Source organism: Talpa europaea (genome assembly GCF_964194135.1).
Source record: "Talpa europaea genome assembly, chromosome: 2".
NCBI classification, from domain to species: domain Eukaryota; kingdom Metazoa; phylum Chordata; class Mammalia; order Eulipotyphla; family Talpidae; genus Talpa; species Talpa europaea.
In genome coordinates, this window is record NC_140068.1 from 61,202,177 (window position 1) to 61,217,665 (window position 15,489).

The 15,489-nt window shown below is 36.0% G+C and overlaps 1 protein-coding gene across 1 annotated transcript in view; it reads right to left on the minus strand.

Moving 5' to 3' along the window:
• Positions 1-15,489, minus strand: part of LOC311167206 (cytochrome b5 reductase 4) — a gene marked incomplete at both ends in the record, with an annotated part of 60,673 nt that overhangs the window by 40,244 nt on the left and 4,940 nt on the right. The window contains one exon of the mRNA XM_084228061.1: positions 1,183-1,283. Coding sequence (XP_084084187.1) covers positions 1,183-1,283 — 101 coding nt within the window. The remainder of the gene's footprint in view (positions 1-1,182; positions 1,284-15,489) is intronic.

Below are 15,489 nucleotides of genomic sequence, written 5' to 3' on the forward strand. Positions count from 1 at the left end.
ACTGGGAAAAAATAAACAGGACTATAGTTTACTGAAAATTCTTCTTGTGGAAGAGCACATTCAACATCAAGAGGTTACAGGGCAGATATAAAAGTATGGTTTTCAGGCAAATGTTCCCAAATCTTTCTACTTGGCTCACATTGCTAGAAATTAACAAACACCAAATCACAAGGGGGATTTGCCTTTACTCTGCAATAGAAATTTGGAACCTACTATGGATATGTGACTATGGATAATGGGAAAACATGACTTCTCTACTCTAAGATATACATTAACAGTAAACAGGAGTTTGCTACATAATGGGAGTCTGCTATCTAAGCAGATGCATCTAAGTACATTTAAGTATAAAACAAGTTATATTTCTGGCAACCTGGTCAAAAAATAAATCCTAAAATGGATGAGAAGGTAGAAAGTGCAGAAATCAAATTACATTTGATGATAAAAGAACATTTTTATAAATGACCAATCTGATTCAGGTATCTGGAATGATAACAACCAGGTACTACATCATATCTAATTATCACTAAAGAAAATAAACAAAGTATATGTGAGAAAAAAGCAAATTTCTATTCTCAAGATTGTTTCAAATAACAGCTTAGAAAATTGATAATAATTAACATGTTCTACGGAACTTTTAAATAGCAGAAAAAATGCTTATTTTTGAAGTCTCTTATGAGATATACAATAGAATCTCTACTATCACTATAGGAAAAAGTAAGTTTTCTATTCATTAATTAGCCTCATACAACCGCCAATTTGATATGCAGACTCATTACAGCAAGACAGGCAGATTATGTAACATCACCCAAACGAGAAAAGAATAAGAGCAAAGAAGCCAAGAGACTCATTATTTACTCTCTAATTGTCACTTCCTTCCATAAATCAGTCATTATCATTATCAAGATCAAGCTAAACTGAATAATCACTTGTCAGCAGAGGGGATTGTAAGTACTTAAGAGCAGAGTCCTAGACACAGATTTGAAACCACTTCTAAAATTTTAATAAAATAATTCAAAGGTCAATTAAATGAATAGCTGTTATCTGCGAGCATCTTTCCACACTTCAAAATTCAAACCAATGCATCTGAATTTTTTTGTAATTATTTCCTTTTTGTCTACAAATATCTCACTGTTAAATCTAAGACTGCTCTTCTATTATAATAGATTACTTTCAGCATCTTACCTGATCAAAAAGGTCAGTACCATCTGATCCTGCTGCTCTCATAAGTTCATCTTCTCCACCAGGATGATACTCCATATATGGACTGACATTATAAACAAACCCTATATGAAAGCAAGGAGAAATAATGTCCTAAACAAACTTCTTTAAAAAATATTAGCTATAAATGTAAGTTCTAATAAATATTTCAGACATCCCACTTAATAACTCTTTACTACTTCCAAGTATTAAGACTGTTATAAAGGATCTGAGCTTTTACCATACTTGCAAGATAACAAGTAACTTGAGATTAATAGATGAGAGGCAAAGGACAATTTAGTACTCATATCAACAGCAGTTGCTAGAACATCATAATGTGCTGCAATTTTCTGAACCCCATGCGCAGAGCTATGTGAAGAGGACCAGATAACACCTACACAATGTGCTGCATGACAGGAGGAGACCCCAAATCTTTTACAATGGGCATTATCTTTATCACTACTAGCAGTAAGCAAACCTGTCCTTTATTCCCTCTAAGTTGGTACTCTCTCTCATCATCCAAGGTTGCATGTTATACAAACATCCATGAAAAGAGAGTACAGAACAAGACAGTCAGTGCTTCTGCTCACAAGATGTGCAGAAATGTGAAAGACCTATAAAGAATTGACTCTCCACACAAAGAAATGATGAAAAACTATGTATCTAATTTCTAAAGTACACATACAATACAGCAAAATCTCCACTACTGCCTTGGTAAAGAATTTGATGAAAAGAACCGAGCTCTCATCCATGTGTCTTCTCATCTTGGCAAAGGCTGAACAATGAGAACAAATGGTTTCTTTATACATAGTACTAAGCCCTCTTTTTTATGATGGCTATTCTTTTGTCTTTAGAAAATATTAATGTCGGGCCTCCCCGGTGGCGCAGCGGTTGAGCGCTGGGTTGCGAAGCTGCCCGCGGCCTCTGCGGCGCCGGTTCGATCCCCGGCTGCTCCCCGGCCACCAGCGGAGGGTCCCACATGGCGTGCAGACCTCTCCTGCCGCCCGCTGCTCCCCTCAGCAAGTGTACTTCGGTCCTTCTGCCTGCTCTGCTCCCTGCTCTGGCTCTGGTGAATTCTCTCGCCCTCCCGTGCTTCTGACTGTACCCAGTGCATGTATAAACAAAACAAACAAACAAACAAATAAATAAATAAAACATGCCTCTATTTAAAAAAAAAATTAAAAAAAAATTAGTCTATAAAAAAAAGAAAATATTAATGTCAATACATTTCATCAATTCATATATTTAACTATAATTTATTTTTACCTTTTAAGAATGAATAGACATCAACACATAAAAAATAGTTCAATAAATAGCCTTCTCAAGGAAATGAGGTGCTTTTTAATCCTTTACTCAAAAACTATGGAGTGGTAACAAGTTCAGTCCTGAAGATATCTAAAGTGAGCAATGAGAACAACTGGTTTCTTTATACACAGTACCAATCTCTCTTTTTTATGATAACTTCCAAGAAATTTAAATAATCCCAGTTAACTTATAATGTTCATCATTATATAATAATCTTAGGAGGAAGGAAAAGATTGGATGTCAGACCCAAGAATGGCTCATTTTTTTCTACTACTTTAGTATTAGAAAATAACCAATCAGGGCCTCCCCAGGTGGCGCAGCAGTTGAGCCCTGGGCTGTGAAGCTGCCCGCAGCCTCTGCAGCGCCAGTTCAATCCCCAGCCACTGGCGAGGGTCCCACATGGCGCGACAGACCTCTCCTGCCTCACCCGCTGCTCCCCTCAGCAGTGTATTTCATCAGTCTGCCTGTTCTGTTCCCTGCTCTGGCTCTGGTGAATTCTTTCACCCTCCCGCGCTTCTGACTATACCCAGTGCTTGTATAAATAAATAAATAAATCTTAAAAAAAAAAAAAAAAGAAAATAACCAATAAGTCCAAATTTCTTTATAAAAGTGCATAAATCCAGACGGAGAAGGATACAAATTTACAGAATCTCTTTTTTCATCAGTCCTCCAAATAAATTTGAAAAAAAAAAAAAAAAAGACGAAGTACCCTCCTTTCTCCTTTCCCATACAGCTCTCCCTACCAAATACAGAAGGCATTTTCCTATTGTTTAATGCTCTAAAATAAACAGACCACAAATACTAGTGGCAATAATTAAGATCCGAATTATTCCCAATAGAATTTTAAAGACAGTGAATGACATGATCATTTAATTTGTGATGAAATTTCACATATTACAACAACCAGCACAAAGAGACAGCTATAACACCTCTCCACCATTAGCATATAGACTGAAACTCCCCACAAGTAATCTCTGCTGCCTCACAGTGCTTTAGATTGGCCCTTATTCCCTCACCATCTGACCATTCTTTCTGACATACTAGGGTCACTCTGGACCTGAAGAACTTCCCACCCATTTCAAATGGACCGAACAAGGAATGCCTATAAAATACCTCACTAGGGGTCTCCCCGGTTGCACACAGGGTTAAGCACCACACTATGAAGCAATCCGCAGTCTCTGCAGCACGAGTTCAATCCCCGGCCGGCCAGGGAGAAACCCACATGGCGCAGCAGACCTCTCCTGACTCGCCCGCTGCTCCCCTCAGCAGTGTATTTCAGTCAGCCTGCCTGTTCTGTACCCCACTCTGTCTCTGGTGAATCCTCTCACCCCCCGCATCTCTGGCCTGTACCCTAGCTCTTCTTTGCATAAAATAAATAAATCTTTAAAAATAAATAAATAAATAAAATACCTCACTAGAGGCATTAATAAGGATATCAGATAGTGTCTCTGAACAACAAATGTTAGAAACAACTATATTTGGCAATGCCAGTAATTTGGTAATTATTAAACCCAGCCCCCAAATGATGTTTCCTCTGGTTTAAAAGCTCTTGCTTCCCCTTTTCTCTTGCTTCCTTTCATCTCTGTCCTTTCTTCCTTTGCAAAAGCATCCCCAGCAACTAAAATTTGAACACCTGACTTTATGCTTTTCCTTCATGCTTTTAATTTTGTTTATTCTATTTGTACTATACATGGCTTTAGAGAGAAATCTCCTGTGCAAGATCTGAAAAACTAACCCTGCAACTATCTGAATTTTGCAAGCACACAATCAACTTCCTCCTCAAGTTCTCACTGCTCAAGTATAGCATATTTGTATGATTGATTGCCCTTTAAATATAAATAGTATTTATGGACCCACAGACACAATCTCAACTTGATACTAGGCTATTTATCAATTCTACAAAATCTAATTCTAATAATAACATTAAGAACAAAAATGGTCAATTCAGTCCTGAATGAATTGATCAGAATCAAGATCAGAGGATCTTGATCATGGCCCAACTAGTGCTTTTAGATTATTTACATGGGTTAATTTCAGTGGCAGAGGAGAATTTAGGAATGATTATCTGTCTGTCTATCTATCCATCCATCCATCCATTCCTTCCTTTATGCTGATACTTTTTTCATTTTTCCAATCTAGTAGATCAAAAAAAAAGAATTGGTTAAGGAGAGTTCAGAACAACTTCACAATACATACACATACATACCATGTAATACACCTTAAACTTACATAATGCCTTATGTTAACTTATCTCAATAAAACTGGAAATAGTGTAAAAAAAAAAAGGAAAGAGGAACTTAATGAAACTAAAATACAACAACTGTATTTGGGAAAATATACTTTAATGTTTAACTATGTCATTTTTTTAAATTCCCTACAAACGTTCAGGAGTACATTTTACTGCTAATCACCTTAGCAGATCTACAGCACAATTGAAAGCACACATTCAGAACAGCTACTCTCAGTTCTTTAGGAAATGTACTTACAGGATCAGTTTGACTAGTTTTTACACTAAATTATCTTTTGTGTTATATGTATGCATCTCTGAACAATCAAATGAGTTCTTAGGGAAAAAAAAATTTCCCCCCTTTAAAATTACCACTCAGAGACTCTCTGATGGCACAAGGGGTTAAGTCTCAGCACTAAGAATCTATCGGCAGCCACTGGAGCAAGATGTTAACCCACATGGTCCAGCAGACCTCTCCTGTCTCACTCACTGCTCCCCTCAGCAGCGTATTTGAGTAGATCCACCTGTTCTGCTCCCCACTCTGTCTCTGGTGACTCCTCTCACCCTCCCACCCCTGCACCTCGGGCCAACCCCCCAGCTCTTGTATGCATAAATACATAAAATAAATCTTGAAAAAAAATAAATAAAATTACCACTCAGTGCTTTACATGGTCAGAAACTTACACTGTCAATTCAATCACAAAATAAGAGTTTTAATGCTGAAAGAAATTTAAAGGCAATTTTCAGTCTGCTCTCCCACTCAGTACAGGATTCATTTCTGCACTGTCTATAGACAGACTATCAAGTAGCATCTGCTAGAACAGTTCCAGGTCTAGGAGCCCACTGCTATTTGAAAAGCTTAGTTCAAGGAAAAAAAAAATATTTATACCTGAAAAATAATGTTGCCATTTTATGGGAAAAGAACTTTTTCATCTTCGCAAACGCTGCCTATAATTTTTTATGTACTTTTTACATACATTACACAACGAACAGTGGACTCCATTAACTGACCTTAAAAAGTATTACAACGAAACAACAAAGAAAAATTGAGACTCCTTAGATCTCTAAAAGAAGAATCTCCCTTTGAGTTTTTTATACTGATATTGTGAAGAATTATGAGTCCATACTGATGCCTTTGGCCATATAATAGCTATTACAACTTAACAATATGCAGAAACACTCCTCTGGGAGCATTCTTCTCATCTTCCCCAGCCCTAGGGAACTACTAATCTACATTTTGTCTCTGAAGATTTGCATATTTTAAGCATTTTGTGCAAACAGAATCATACATTATATAGTCTTTTGTGTCTGCCTTTTTTCGATTGGTATAATGTTCTCAAGGTTCATATATGTTAAAGTGCTTCATTCCTTTTTATAGCTGAACAATATTCCATGCACTTATACCACATTGTTTATCCATTCATTAGTTCATGGGGATATGGGTTATGCCCAATTTTTGGCTATTATGAATAATGCTGCTATGAACAACTGTGTAACATTTTTTAGAAATTTTTTTATTGAAAGTGCACTGGGTTATAACATCATCTAGGTTTCATGTATATATCATTACAAAGCAACAGGTTTACATCTTAAAGCATAGTCTATTATGTTCCCCTTAAAAAGTCTAATTCCACCCTTCACCACAAAACTGATCCCTTTTACTCAATTTACCCACTCCACTCCCACATTATTTTCTGGGAATCACATATTTGGTCCTATAGCCTAAAAGTCAACTATTGTTAATACTTGGTGCATTCATTTTGTTTCTTTAACTACCACATCAGTGAAATCATATGTTGTTTGTCTTTCCTTGTTACTTATTTCACTATTTCACTAAGCATAATCCCTGGTGGGTCCATGCGTGTTGCTGCAAATTGTAGGATTTTGTCTTTCTTATATTGCTGAGTAGTATTTTTGTATGTGTGTGTGTGTGTGTATGTATGTACATGTGTATGTACACACACATACCTCACATCTTATTTATCTAGTCATCTGCCAATGGGCACTAAAATTATTTCTATAACCTGGCTATTACAAGTTATCCTGCAATGAACATGGGATTGCATAAACCTCTTCAGCGTTTTTGCATTCTTCAAGTAAATATTGTAAGTGAGGTAACTGGGTAGTATGGAATTACTACCTTTAATTTTTTGAGGAATCTCCATACTGTTTTCCATAATAGCTAATCCAATTTGCATTTATACCAACATTGTCCTGAACACTTTTTTTTTTAAAGATTTGTTTATTTATTTATGCATACAAGAAGTGGGGGTGAGGATTCACCAGAGACAGAGTGGGGAATAGAACAGGCAGGCTGACTGAAATACACTGCTGAGGGGAGCAGTGGGTGAGTCAGGAGAGGTCTGCTGCACCATGTGGGTTTCTCCCTGGCTGGCCGGGGGATTGAACTCGTTCTGCAGTGGCTGCGGACTGCTTCATAGGTTGTGTCTTAACCCGCTGCGCCACCAGGGAGGCCCCTGAACACATTTTCTTGTCTAAACCTATATTAAGTATGTGCCTAGGAGTGAACCTCTAACTCACATAGCAAGTCTATGTTTAATCTTTGAGGAACTGCCAGGCTGTTTCCATTCTCAACAGCAGTATATGAAGCTTCCAACCCAAAGAGCTCTTTTAAATCATTACTCCAACTTCCCACAAAGGGGAAAGCCTTTCACAACTATAAAATTTGAATCATACCACTTATCTCAGATAAATGAAATCAGGACTGGAGAGCAGCATGCTCCAATTTATTCTCAACACCCTAGGAGTAGCAAAGTGTAAGACTTGAGTGACATTTTATACCTACCTACCATCTCCAGATGAGGCTCCCACAATGTTTCAGGTAAGGTAATCATACATTTGAACTACAACTAGCTCAGGTCACACATCCACTAACTGAAATTTTTCATTTTTTCTTTGTTGTATTTTGTTAAGTCTGGGACTCCAGAGAGATCTCAAGACACTCTTTGTGGTCCAAAGGCAGAACATTTTTTTCAATAATACTAAATTATTATTTGCCCTTTTTTTTTTATTCATTCTTTCACAAGTATAAAAACTGAATGCAGGTGACATTACACTACTATTGTCATCTATTAAAAATATTTGCCAAAATGTAAAGCAATGTCACTTTCCTCATTTGTTTTGTAAAATATTTTTCAAAAAATATATTACATATATTACATTTCAAAAAATATATTACATTAAGTTTATGGCTTTTATTTTTTAACTGATTTAAAAGTATCCTTCAAATTTCTGAATTCTAATTCTGAAAGGTAAACATCAATAGATGTAACTATTAGACAATGGTGGAGGACTATGGGTGTCTTGGTGTTGAGTGTAGTGTGGTAATACACAACTGAAGGGTATGATCTTATATCTCTGAATCACATACTGTGTTGTAAACCAATGTTACTGCAATAAAAAATATTAAAAGCATTATATAAAAAAGTGATTTTTTAATCATATTGAAAAATAATTTTTGTTCTAAAATTCAAATAGATTTAACTCCACAGTCCCACATTATATTAACTCAACAAGAATTTATTTAGTGCTTACCATGTGTGTGTCAAATATTATGCCCCTAGATTGCAGCATTACTATTTATTCCATTATTCACCACTGCTCATTTTCTTGGCTCTAAAACAGATGAAGGAAAACAGGTACGTTCACATAGTAATATGATGGCATGTTTTACCATATACAAATACAAGATCCATTTTTGCAAGTATTGTAACTACTTTGCCATCTTGTGTTCAGAAGAGAAATTGCACATTATTTTCATTATTTTATACCTATTGATTTTTATCCAATTTTAACAACTGCTGAGATGGTGTTAAAATATGCAACAGTAACTGTGGATTTTAACTTCATCTTTCAAAACTATTAATATTTACTTCATGTATTTTGAAGCTTTGGTATCAGACATAAAGTCTTCCTAATGAACTGACTCTTTTAACATTGTCCTAATCGTTAGTAAGAAACCTTGATAATATTTTTTACCGCATATTAATATAGTGTAACTTTATTATACTTACTGTTTAGAGAGCATAATTTTTTTCTACACATTTAACTTAATTGTGTCTTCCTATTTAAAGTATATCTTACAGATATCATGTGATTAGGTCTCAGAGTGATTGGTTTCATTTACACTAATTATTAATGTGGCTTAATCTAGTAAGAGCTACCAAGTTATTAGCCCAAAGGTTTTTCTCCCCATGTTTGTATTTCTGTTCCCCTTCCCCTAACTTCTTTTGAGTTAACCAAATATTTTTAGAATTTCATTTTATATATAGTTTGTTTTTTTTTTAAGCAATACATTTTTGCATTTTTTTAAGAGACTGTTCTAGGGATTACTAAACATTATCATATATATATATATATATATATATACACACACACACACACAAACATACATACACTTTAACAAGTTTTAGTTTACTTAATATTGTGCTCCTTAACATTTACCACTCTCTAGCCCCTATACTTTATGTAACTCCTCAACATGGAATAACTTATGCTTTGAAAAGTTAAGCAGTTTTTAAAAGTTAAGAAGGAAAAAAAAAGTGATTTTTTTTCTTTTTACACACATTTATCATTTCCTGAAGATTTTCCAACTGGTATTATTACCCTTCAACCTGATGAACTTTAGAATTTTTGTGGTGTAAATCTGCTGAAACTAAATTCTCAGTTTTTGTTTTTACAAAAAAAATCTTAGATATTTCATTATATTTAAGAATACAGGATACAGATTTGAAGGTGTTATTTTATTTCTCTTCAGCAGTCATTTTTATTGTTTCCAGGTGTGGATTTGGCATTCAAGATTTTCTTTTATATTTGTCTTTTAGCAGTTTGAATATGATGTGCCTCTATGAGTTTTTTTATGTATTTATCATATTTGGCTCTCCTAAGCTTCTGATATAACAATTTTGCTTTTCACCACATTTAGAAAATTTGGTGTTAATATTTCTTGAAATATTTTTCTGTCCCATTTTTTCATTCGTCTCCTTCTGAAACTCCAACTACACATATATTAGACATTTTTATTTTGTCTATAGGTCACTAAACCTTTGTTCATTTTATTTCCATTCATTTCCCTCTGTTTTCTGGGTTGGTTAATTTCTGTTAATCTAACGTCAATTTCACTAGACTTCCTTCTGTTACTTCTAATCGGCTATTATGCCCATTCAGTAATTTTTAAAATTTCGTATACTGTGTTTTTCAGTTCTTGATTTCCATTTTTTATAATTTCTATTTCTCTGCTGTGATTTCCTATTTGCTTATTCATTATATATATTTCTTTACTTTGTTGAGTATAATTTTAACAGGCACTTTAAAATCCTTGTGAACTAAATTCAATCCCTGGATTGTCTCAAGGTCAGTCTCTAATAACTACTTCAAGTAGTTCTGGAAGTTAGGATATATATTCAATATAAGAAGCATTATAACCTGAAAATCTTCTCTGCCATCCTATACAACCAAGCAACAACTCCCTTTCCAACCCTTTGAAAAGTACAGATTTACTCTCTGGAGAGAATGAACCAGAAAGATATTATACTGAGGGAAATATATACAGAGTTGGGGAGAAGTGTGAACTAAAAAGTAGAAGCAAATATCTACATATCAAAACATTAAGATCCCCCACTTTATCACCACCATCTGAGCCGTTCCCATTCTCCATAGCACCTAGAACAGTGATTTGCAGATGACTGAAGGATACCAGTCTAAAAGCAAAGACATATATAGCAGCTTGGGGGAGCCCTCCCAGTGCAGTCAGCCAGTTTATTAAAAAGTTCTTCCCACATCATGGTGCTTTTATTCAGTTTTCTTGTCCATCATTGTCAAAAGGATGGCTATTTAAGGAAACCTATAAAACCTATTAAATTATCAAGCTCTAACACAGTTTTTAATAAGAAAAAAAAAAATAACAATAATCGGGCCTCCCCGGTGGCGCAGTGGTTGAGCGCTGGGTTGTGAAGCTGCCCGCAGCCTCTGCAGCGCCGGTTCGATCCCCAGCTGCTCTCCTGCATGGTGCGCAGACCTCTCCTGCCGCCCGCTGCTCCCCTCAGCAGTGTGCTTCGGTCCTTCTGCCTGCTCTGCTCCCCGCTCTGGCTCTGGTGAATTCTCTCACCCTCCCGCGCTTCTGACTGTACCCAGTGCTTGTATAAATAAATAAATAAATAAATAAATCTTTAAAAAAAAAATAAATAATAACAATAAGACAGATTTACTTCACAGATAACAGAGAAGAGCCAGGTAGTAACTGTAATGAATACAACCTAGAACTTCTAACTCCACCAAACAACTTTAGTGATAACCATTCAATTTACAAAAGAGATGAAAGAATCTAGTGAGTTTGCAAAGGAAAATTTAAATAGACTGTGATGAAGGTCTCTAAGTACATTATCGGGTCCACTAGACATAATTTCCAAAGATTATCTTACGTCACATTACTACTATTAGGAAAAAGATCCCTGACATTTCACTAAAAGGAAACTGACCAGCAAAAGCACTAAAAATTAACTAACAATCTGAGCAACCAGTTACACTCTAAATACCTTTCTCTTTTTTTTTTGAAATTGAATTAAACACTGCTTTATAACATTATATAGGTTTTAGGTGAAAAGACTCATATATCAGCGTCTTGTTGTCGAAGTTGAATTTCCACCCGTCATCATATCATTGAACCCTTTTACTCAATTTATACCCCTCCTCTTCCCTTCTAATAACCACTATTTTGTTCTTGGAGTCTAAAAGCTTGATTTTGTTCACCCATTTGCTTTAAACTTTATGTACCACATATGAGTGAAGCCATATGGTATTTCTCTTTCTCCATCTGATTTACTTCACTCTGAATTTGAAAAAAATTCCTAAACTTCTCCTAGGGAGAAAATGACCAAACATCATTAGCAACAGCCATATTTTCTATACTTAAACTAGATTTACAACTTACATCAATTTTAAACAAGGCACCCTCTCCCTTAAAGATCAGTTTTCCTGTCTGTCTCTCCAGACTGTTCCTATCTCACAGAGCGATTTCCCTCTGTCTACTATGCCTGATCTTTAGTTGACAGTTACCAGTACTTAACTGCCTTAATTGGGAGTTTTGGGGGGTTGTAAAGGTGTCATTTTGCTTAGGCATATTTCCTATTTCCCCAAAGAAGCCAGTTGCAAAGATTAAGATATAACAATCAACTTATATACAAAATCACAAGAAAAATGCTCCCATCCTTAAAAGAAGAAGCAAGAACATAAAATCATAAGTTTTTTAGCCCATTAGTGAACTGAGGTCAAAAGGCAACCAATAATCTAAATTGCAAAGTGCCAACCCCATCTAAAGGGATAGGACACATGAATTGCTTTACTTTTTACAGACCACAAGAAAAAAGAGATGTCATTATAAAAACAACTGAAAAAATTAAGGGTCAAGTGTGCACTAGTACCACTTTAGAACTTTGGGAACCTCCAACACAAGGGGATTCTATATCCACTCACCATCTCATGTAATGAGTGTTTCTTATCTTTTTTTCAGTTTCCCACCTCATGAGATACTTGTGAGAAATACTATAAATAGGGAAGACCTGAGAAAGACCCATTGGTGGTAGAAGTGTGTGGTAGCTGCTCCAAGACTTAAAGCAGAACTGGATACCAAGGAAAATCCATCTACATTTATGGCCTGCATGAATACAAGATGGTCATCAGCCTCTACTAAGGTCGGAAGGAGATATTCACCCATTATAGGTTGAACTCTGACATGAGGCTACGGCCAGTTATGCTGGAAAGGGACACTAAAGCCTTCCACAACTTCAGGCCCTGCACTGACATCAGAGAGAGGTTAACTGTTACCAGAAAGGGTAGGAAAAACATATCCTCCTTTACCCTGCACTGATACTTGAGCAAAAACAACTGGAGGAAGGACTCATGCCCAGATTCTGCATTGACACAAATCAGAGATTTTCTAGCATGGAATTGCTCATACCCTACATACTACTCAGCCTGTCTTCCCCCTCCTCTTCTGCTGATATGAGTCAATGCTAGGCTGTGACAGAGGAAGAGGCAAAACATCTGTCTCCCTATTCTGGATCCTGCATTGAGTAGGAGGCAGAGATTTCCACTGGGGAAGGGACAGAGCACTGAGAAAGATCATTCCCTGGAGCTCAGGGGCATATAGTAGGACTAAGCCTGAAAAAAAGGAAAACTACAAAAACTCCTGCCCTCCCCACAAGTCTAGCATCAAGAAACAGGGCAGTCTGCAACTGCGAGAGGGACAAGAGAATGAGAGAGGGACAAGAGCATAGCGACACTACTCAGGTATATAGTGTAAACATTCAGCTAAGAGTAGAACAGGAACAATGAGATAATCCTCCATGGACGCTCTCGCTTTAAAAACACAGTAGCAATGACCCACTGTTGGAATAATTTAAAGTCTGTGGGACACTGATGGTAACAATACAAACTTAAACACCAAAACCCAGCTCAAGTATTAACTACACTAACTCAACTTAATTGTCTGCCAGAAAAAGTACACCCATTTATAAATATAAATGCCTCAGATTCTACCATTCATCTATATGCAAGGGTATGGCAGTCAATAAAAATTCTGATATATTTAAAAAGATAAAACAACCCATTGTCGAGAGAAAAACAAACTTAGAGATGATGCATACACTGGAACTATCAGACAAGAACATTAAATAATTATAATTAATGTCTTCAAAGTTCTAGTAGAAAATGTGACTGACACTTGACAAACAGGAAATTTTAGCACAGAGATGGCAACTCTAAAAAGGAACCTAATGGAAATAGTATGAGTGAAACACAGGGCATCAGAATGAAGAATTTCCTTTGATATGCTTATCAGCAGACAGGGTAGAGGGAACAATCAACAAACTTGCAGAAAGGTCAACAGAAATTATCAAAATGCAGTACAAAAAGAAAAAAATGTGTGAAAAACAGAATGGTGCATTTAAGGTGTGGGACCATAGATCTAATGTATATGCTATTGAAATCCCCGGAAAAGAAATAGAAGAAATACTCATATAGATAATGACCAAAATCTTTCCAAAATTAATTTAGAAAACCCCAAGCAGGAAAAATACAAGGAAAAACACATCATAGCCAAACTGCTAAAAAGAAAAATCTCACAGGCAGTCAGCAAAAAAGCCTTATAAACCAAGAAAAATTTAATAATATCAGCAGAATCCTCATCTATGCAAACTAGATGAGTGATATTTTTAAAGTACTGAGGGGAAAAACACCATCAACATACAAGTTTATACCCAACAATACATATAATGAAGGCAATATAAAAACTTTTCTGAAGAACAAATACTGAGATAATTCATTGCCAACACACTTACACTAAAGGGAATGTTAAATTGTTCTTCAGGGAAATATAGATCAACACAAAGGAATCACAAGCACTGAAGATGGTAAATAAATGGAGGTAAATATAAAAGATAATTTTTTTCACTTTCTTAATCTCTTTAAAGGTGACTGTTGAAAGCACAAATACTAACACACTGTAGAGTTCATAACATATGTAGAAGTAAAATGAGTAACAATAATAGTCAAGGCACAGGAAAAGGGAATAGAAATACAGTCTGCCTTACTGTAAAATGGTATAATACTATTTAAAGGCAGACTGTGGTAAATTAAAAATGTATATCATAAACCCTAGAACAACTATTAAAACTAGAATATGTTGACAGTGGAGATAATATGGGTTCATTAAAATATAATGACCATGTCGGGTGGGGGGCGGGGAGGGGAGGGATTGGGGTCAAAATAAGGGGGTTGGAAATTAGGCTACAGATACAATTCAACTGGAGAAAAACAATTCCTAAATCATTAGATTTTCACTGAGAATCAAGATAAGCCGACTATATTTAATATCAAACCAGAAAATTACTGAGATTGAATATATGCATATAAAGCACTCTGGAATAAAGTACAGTAATATCAGCAAAAAAAAATATATACATATACATATACATATATATATATATATATATAAAAATATATAATGACCATGTCAACCATGGGTGAATCTAGGTAGGTAGAGGGTTTCTGGAGTTTACTGCTTCATTGTTGTAACTTTGTTGAAAGTCTGAAGCTCTCAAAAAAAAGTTTCATTGAAAATATTAAATAACCATTAAGAAATCCTTAATATTTACCTAATCTTCAGAGTGTACAAGGTCTACAAAAGGAAATCAGAAGCTGTACAAAGGAAAGAGAACTCATGATTCCTCTCAGGCTACAGCCTCTTTTAACATGGCTCAAAAATACTGACTTCATGTATCCTATGTATCTACAGATATATTGGAAAATTGTCCAGAAGTAACAAAGTTTCTGATAAAGCTGTGGTGTACTCCCTAAGTCCAGGAACCAATTTGGAAAAGGTAAATATGAAAGTCTATCAACTAGCTACTATTTTGTGAAATCAGTATTTTTTTTTAAGATTTATTTATACAAGCACTGGGTACAGTCAGAAGCACCAGAGGGTGAGAAAATTCACCAGAGCCAGAGCAGGGAACAGAACAGGCAGACGAAATACACTGTTGAGGGGAGCAGCGGGTGTGGTAGGAGAGGCCTGCGCGCCATGTGGGCCCCTCGCCAGGCAGCCAGGGATCGAACAGGTGCTGCAGAGGCTGCGGGCAGCTTCACAGCCCAGCGCTCAACCGCTGCGCCACCAGGGAAGGCCTGAAATCAGTATTTAAGCAACCAGGTTTGTTGTATTTTGTTTGGACATTTCTAGCACTCAG